At 37.7% G+C, this 7,129-nt stretch overlaps 2 protein-coding genes across 2 annotated transcripts in view; both read left to right on the top strand.

The window, feature by feature from the left end:
• The window catches only part of LOC135698375 (peptide transporter family 1-like), a 34,927-nt gene extending 32,625 nt beyond the window's left edge, over positions 1 to 2,302 (top strand). The window contains exons 3-5 of the mRNA XM_065218309.1: positions 1 to 176; positions 234 to 1,587; positions 1,653 to 2,302. The exon at positions 1 to 176 is cut by the window's left edge and continues 53 nt beyond it. Coding sequence (XP_065074381.1) covers positions 1 to 176; positions 234 to 1,587; positions 1,653 to 2,129 — 2,007 coding nt within the window. The 3' untranslated portion in view covers positions 2,130 to 2,302. The remainder of the gene's footprint in view (positions 177 to 233; positions 1,588 to 1,652) is intronic.
• A 2,153-nt stretch (positions 2,303 to 4,455) lies between these two features.
• Positions 4,456 to 6,555, top strand: LOC135698351 (uncharacterized). Its single transcript, XM_065218268.1, has 3 exons — positions 4,456 to 4,694; positions 4,754 to 6,040; positions 6,096 to 6,555. Exons 1-3 carry the CDS (start codon positions 4,614 to 4,616, stop codon positions 6,315 to 6,317), a joined length of 1,590 nt encoding a protein of 529 aa, XP_065074340.1. The 5' UTR covers positions 4,456 to 4,613; the 3' UTR covers positions 6,318 to 6,555.
• Positions 6,556 to 7,129: the final 574 nt, after the last annotated feature.

The raw sequence follows: 7,129 nt of genomic DNA, 5'->3' as shown, positions 1-7,129 counted from the left end.
ACCGTAATATATCACATTTTTACAAGTTTAGCGTACTTCTTCCCTCTAATGGGTGCCATCCTTGCCGACAGTTTTCTCGGCAAATTCAAAACTATCCTGTACCTGTCTATTGTGTACTGTATTGGAAGCACATTAATTGCAATGGGGGCTATCCCGCCCCTCAACTTACCTGCCACGTAAGTCAATATGTCATATAATGCGCCTATTTAATCTCATATTTTTTACGCTTTTAGATCGATGACCGTCTTAGGACTCCTGTTTATTGCGGTCGGTTCTGGCGGTATCAAACCATGTGTTTCGGCATTTGGTGGAGATCAATTCAAGCTTCCCGATCAAGCGGTTCAATTGGCAAAGTTTTTCTCCTTGTTCTACTTTGCAATCAATGCTGGCTCTCTTATCTCAACTACCCTAACCCCAATCCTCCGCGAAGATATACATTGTTTCAATGAAACCGATTGTTTCTCGCTCGCTTTCGGAGTGCCTGCAGTGCTGATGATTGTCTCGATTCTGGTCTTCGTATGCGGAAGATCGATGTATTCAATCAGAAAACCTGCCGGCAACATGGTCGTATTGGTATTCAAATGCGTTGGAAATGCATTGTCTACCAAGGTCAAGGAACAAGACGAGAATCCCAAATCACATTGGTTGGATTATGCTGAAACGAAATATGGAAGACAAATCGTTGCAGATATTAAGTCGCTGATGAAGATTCTGGTGCTATACATTCCATTGCCCGTATTTTGGGCATTGTTCGATCAACAAGGATCTCGCTGGACTTTCCAAGCTACGAGAATGAATGGTGAAATTGGAGCATTCACGATTAAACCCGACCAGATGCAAGTGATCAATCCTTTGCTTATCCTTGTGTTCATTCCATTCTTCGAAGGTTTGGTTTATCCTGTTCTGGAAAAAATCGGCATTCGTACACCATTGCAAAAGCTTTCCTTTGGCGGTATTTTAGCTGGTGCAGCGTTTGTTCTATCAGGATTCGTTGAAATTGCTCTGGATGAAACAAACGCAGTTTTGCCCATGCCAACTGAGTCTCAACTGCGAATTTACAACGGACTGCCATGTGATTATCACTTCAAAACCGATATACCAGACTTCAAAAACTTTACTGTTCAATCAATTGGAGCATTTGAAGCCATTCACGTAAGCACGAAGGTAAATACTACGTTCCGATTTACGGCCGATACGACAGAGAGTTTCTGTATTAAGGCTAATATGTCTAATATTTCGGGTACATTCTATCTGAATCCGGGAAATGCAGTGAGCTATTTCATTAGCCAGAAAGCTAATAAGGTAAACCTTCTTGAGTATGCGGATTCAGCTGAAAAGGACAAACGAGGTCTACCTCGAGTAAGGATTCTAGCTAATATAAAGACCGCCAAGAAAGTACTGCTCAAAAATAATTGGAACAGCGATTTGCAGTATAACGTATCGCTGAATACGTACGACCAGTTTACAGTTGCCGATGGAGAATACGACCTGTATAGTGATAATGGCACCAGAAAAATTGCTTCCGCCAAATTCGAACTAGGAGGAGTTTACACAGTTATACTGCATGAAGTTTTGGAGAACGAATTTGTAAGTATATAGGTATTGTCACATGTCACGTGGTTCTCATAAAAACATTGCACTACTTCTTTCAGAAACTTCAAAGACACACCGTAGCTCCCTCCAACTCGCTGCACATGCTTTGGTTAGTACCCCAGTACGTGGTAATCACCGCCGGCGAGGTGATGTTCTCGATCACAGGTCTACAATTCTCCTACTCCCAAGCGCCAGAAAGCATGAAATCCGTTATTCAAGCCTTTTGGCTCCTCACAGTGGCCATCGGAAACATGTTGGTGGTATTTATCGCAGAAGCCAAATTTGTCGAATCTCAATCGGTTGAGTTCTTCTTATTCGCGGTTCTAATGCTCTTGGACATGGCGCTCTTTATGATTCTTGCCTCGCGCTATGAATATGCGGAACATGAGGACGATGACGTTGAATCGGGTGATATGAAGAAACCGGATATCAATAAAATCGATGACATTCCATTGAAGCTCGATCAAGGTCCACTGGAGAAAGGTTTAGAAGCCCCGAAAGCCACTTACACAAACGAGGCATACCGAGAAGACTGAGTGCTGTGAAAACTAGGATCTAAACGTTCTCTCTTAAGATGGTATTATTCGTGCATTATGTTTTGAATGGTTTATTTTTAACCTGTACCGTTTTCTGTTGTGAAAATTACTCGAAATTACAAATGTCGATGATTTTTTTTCTATTAAGATTTCTTTAATTTAAAGAAAATAAATGTTATTAAACAAATAAAAAGTAACACAAATTTTAAATCATCTGAATAAATTATTTTAACGTAGTTGTATCACAATATTTATTTGCAGTTCCGTATGATGTTCACAGTTGTAAATGAGGTTTATAAAAAACAATCATTTAGGATAATTAAATCTCTACCCGAGCAATGTCTGAGATCAAATTCAACACTAAATTTAATGTTGTGATGTCGCTGATAATGATTACTCGACTTGCTGTTGGTTTGGTTGTTTTAACGATTAAAATATCAAAATGGAGAGCAAATCACATTCAAAACTAATTCTGCTATCAGTGAGAGAAAACTGAAAACTGAATTTGATGTACATTTTTCCCGTTGATAACATAATGAGTATGTTGATGTTCTGCTAAGGCAATGAAAACAAAACTGCAACAACATATTTTTAAAGACCAAATGTACAGCAAAATGAAAACAAAATGTGTTGATATCAAAATTTGATTTCGATTTGCTATCATTTTGATGCTGTACTTTGCTCGAGTTGGCTCACAGATAACATTTCAGAGTTTCTTTTGGATAAATTCGTGATTAATTTTCTTGAGAAAATCCCGGGTCTCGGAAGGGCCGACGCTGTTCTTAACCTTCTATTATGCCACTTAAACAACTACTGTGATTAGTGCGACCTTCCGTTGCTGGAGGTGGCGGGTTTTTTTTTACCAAGTCAAAAGAAGAACTTTTCGGGTTGAAAATTTTCTCAATCACTGAACATATAGGATCAATTTGATTTCCACACAATATACAACTTTACATATTTTTAATATATTTAATGAATGTTTGGATGTTCGAAATTCTAAAATTTATTTTTTCCTCTCATGATTTTTTTTTTGTATTTGGATTTTACAAATTTTTAATTGCGTTTATCTCCGTAAATCGCGATTTTATGGTTGTTTGGATGTTAGAAATGTTAAAATGTATGTTTTTTCCATAGAAAACCAAGAAACGTTATTTGTTTTTGGTGTTTGGATTTTCCAAATATTTATATTTATAAGCTCCGTAAATATGGCCATAATCGTGATTTTAGGGGTGTCTGGTGGTTCGAATTTTCATGATTTTTGTTTTCTTTTTTGTTGTTTAAGATGCTAATTTCTTTTTTGATTTTCCAAATATTTTGTCGCATTTATCTCTGTAAATATGGCCATAATCGTGATTTTAGGGGTGTTTCGATGTTCGAAATTCTGAATGTTTAGAGCCCCGCACCAATGCGTTGCTAAAGCTATTTTAGCAACCTCTACCATAACGCAGCAACCGAATCGGGTGTTGCTATGCAAGCGTGAGAATAACCAATAACAAGGTGAACAGCAGGTTAACAAATATAGCAACGCGATAGCAACCGACCCAAGCATTGCTATCTGTGAAATGACAATCTTTTTTTTTTTTCATTTGAAAATTGCTTAAAATCACATGCATTGATGATACTGGGATACTGGGACCGAAATGTGGACCCGGACAATCCGTAAATGTGGAATTGACCTGAATTTATCGGAACTAACTCGCACAGAACTTCAAACTTCCCTGAAAGTTTGGATTTGCTTGAAGTTCTCAGAGCTTTTCTGATGTTTTTAGAACTGCCCTTAAGATTTCTGAAATTCTTATAGGTTTTTAGACCTAACTTCTTTGATGTACTTGGAACTTTTTCAAAGTGTCCACAACTTCCCTCAAGCTATCTCCACATCTCTGAAATTCTTTTGAATTCCACAAAGTTTTCTAGATATCTCTAGATTTCACAGATTTTCTTAAAATCTATGGCCTACATGCGCGATTAACGGAGATGCACGCGATTAAAGATTTGTACAATCCAAACACCCTAGTAGCTAGAACGGTTTGTTCGGAAGAGTGTTTAAATCGAACTTTTGACCTGCCGTCAAGTTTCCACAGGAAATAATATGTATGAACAGTTGATATCAATAGATCGGTAACAAAAGTGTGTAACAGTTATTTCAAAAGATGTAACTTTTCAACGACATCCCTAGTCACAACGATGTCATTTCTTATGTTATGCCTGGTGAGTGCCGAATAAAACACTCTTTAGGCTTTTCATGAACATATACTTGCTACGTTATGGTTACATTTGCGCAGCTAGCGACAGACAAGCGTTACGTACCCAGTATTATAGGCTGTTATGTATTTCCCGGGATTAGTCTGGCAATGTTGTTTTTCTGATTGTAAACATAATCGAAATGATTATTTGTAGGTGTTATCGCTAAATCAATCCAATGAGACATTTCATCGTGTTTACTACAAACTTGTTTAGCACCTTGGCACCGCACACGAGTGGCCGATGTATTATTCATTAGTTGACTGTGCTCACGAAAGGATACAAATCAACCTTCCAATGGATATCAATTGCTTTCCCAGCGAGGTACAGTACATACGCCTTTCGATATAAGACAAATTTTACTTATTACAGTTTAATTTCAGGTGCTCTGCTGTATATTTGATTTTCTTTCGTGGACCGATCGGAAACGTACTTCTTTGGTGTGTCGACGCTGGAATGGTATCATCAATTCGGACCGTTATCTACGTCAGGCCAAGCTGGTCCTGTACAACTATACCAAAGTGCAATTCTTTTCAGGAGTTGAAGTAGGCCTGATTAATATTCAGAGAAATATAGAATTTCACTCGAGTGCAATGCTTGATACAGAAGAAATTTTGACGACGGTATCGGAGGCATTCCCGAGCGGTGAAGCAGTAGTTGAATGCGTAAATCTGTTTCTGAGATCAGACCATGAGCAGCTTTGCAATTTGGTGATAGTTAATTTACCGAAATTGAAACAACTGAAGCGCTTGAATATTTTGGCTAACGAGGGTTTCAGAACATTGAACAAGGGATTACAAATTGAAAGCCAGACATTGGAATACTTGAAGCTGTCTTTTTACCAACACACACCGTGCCACCTACATACACCAAACCTTACATCGCTAAATATAGTAGCACGATATCAAAGTGATAGTGATCTACTACATGCTGTTAGCCGACAACTTAGTGAATTGACAGTTATTTTTCAGTCCAAAGACTTAGTTGCACAGCTTTTCTTATGCAACTTTGAAAATCTGGAAAAACTACACATTACGATAGAAAATGACAAATACCTACCGTACACTGTTTCGCCAACTCCTGTAAGCAGCTGGAACGAATTAAATGTGTTTATTGGTTCGATACGAAGATTGAAAACATTAGAAGTGGTCGACAAATGTAACATGCTGCGGCACAATTATTTGAAGGTGTTCACTCATGCAGAGAATCTAGAATATCTTACTGTGAACTACATAATACTGGACTGGACAATAGTTGAGTTTATCTCCTATTTCAAAAAACTGCAGTACCTGAATCTACGTGGATGTTCAACAGCTGGAGAACCCATTCGGCTCGATTTGCCACATCTCAAAGAACTGCTGATGCCCTATAAACATTACTCTACTTTACCATGCACGAATCTATGTCATTTGACTACACTTTCATATAGTAGTTCCCAAAAGAATCATGCTCAATTTATCCACCAAGTCACCAAAACATTTACAAATTTGAGGACATTGAACCTTTTGAACTTTGACTACGAATTATCGTCCTGTGCCTTCGAGTTCCTGGATCACCTCAGGTTACTTAAAACGCTGACCATTCGTGACATGTCAGTGTCGAATCAGTTATTCATCAACTGTCCACAGCTTCCTTCTCTGCAAAAACTTGATCTCAACACTATCGTTACGGTAGGTGTAAAAGTTTATTCAATAACCCTTCCATTTAAAGTCGTTTTAACTTCAGGAAATTTCTCTACTGGAATGTTTCCCGCAAAAGTTCCGGCATCTGTACAAACTTAACATCGACAACTGTTTCTTTTACATTTTTACTACCGATGAAACGAAGAATCAAATAACGTTCGCACAATTAAGGAATCGGATGCCACGCTGTCGAATCTCAACAATTGACTCCACGGTGTTTACAAATGAACAATATGACCAAAACCCAATTTACATTCCTGGTTAGATAAATTTAAGTAAACGAGATTTGTTTTTATGTTGCATAAGTTGTTAGTGCTGTTGTTTTAGTGTGTAGATCAGCTTTGTGACAATAACAATAAAGTGATAATTTGTTTTAATTTCAATTATATGGGCATATTGCAACCCTTCGAGTAAAATTTCATCGACTGTCTTTATTTATTGTTCAAATATGGTAACGAACGGGTAAGAGTCTGCTTTCCACACTCCTATATTCCAATAAAGTAAGCAAATAAAAGTAGCAAGGGGAGATCACGATATGCTCTCCCGAGTTTTCAAACGGGATTTTTTTTCAGACTTTACATGCCAAAATATGACAAAAAGCACGGTGCAAAAGAAGATACGTGCCCTTGTGAATCAGATTGTACTTAACTGATGATTTTTATATTTTTACATTTAAATATGTAGGGAAAAATCTACTTCCCTCCCCTTGGCTAGTTTTTGCACCTTGCTGTTGGTGGGCGAGCTTAATTTCATGCTTTATAGTGGAGTGTTGGAGACAGTAGGTTTATGGCCGGCATTGCTGGCTCATGCCTTGCACAGCAAAAAAATAATTTTGATATCACATCAAAGTGGATGCACTACAATCATGTCGAAAATTTCATGTAATTTTTATGACCACATAAATAAACAAATGCAGTAAAAGCAGCGTAATGTCAGTTCATGCATTGTATTAATGATAATTTTGTCCTTTTTAGCAAGTAATATTACACCATATTTTCGACATGATTGTAGTGCATCCACTTTGACGTGATATCAAAATTATTTTTTTGCTGTTTGATAGAATGGCGCCATGGGCAG

Source organism: Ochlerotatus camptorhynchus, unplaced genomic scaffold (assembly GCF_037179485.1).
Source record: "Ochlerotatus camptorhynchus isolate MF236.1 unplaced genomic scaffold, CSIRO-AGI_Acam_v1.1 ptg000085l, whole genome shotgun sequence".
NCBI classification, from domain to species: Eukaryota; Metazoa; Arthropoda; class Insecta; order Diptera; family Culicidae; genus Ochlerotatus; species Ochlerotatus camptorhynchus.
The sequence above is the reverse complement of the archived record's forward strand: the minus strand, read 5'-3'. Positions and strand labels throughout refer to the sequence as shown.

Bases quoted from the DNA above. Each gene is read 5' to 3' on its own strand.
- LOC135698351 (XM_065218268.1), top strand. From the start codon at position 4,614: ATGTATTATTCATTAGTTGACTGTGCTCACGAAAGGATACAAATCAAC. The intron at 4,695-4,753 runs GTACAGTACATA...GTTTAATTTCAG, and splicing joins TCAATTGCTTTCCCAGCGAG to GTGCTCTGCTGTATATTTGA. The intron at 6,041-6,095 runs GTAGGTGTAAAA...TTTTAACTTCAG, and splicing joins ATCTCAACACTATCGTTACG to GAAATTTCTCTACTGGAATG.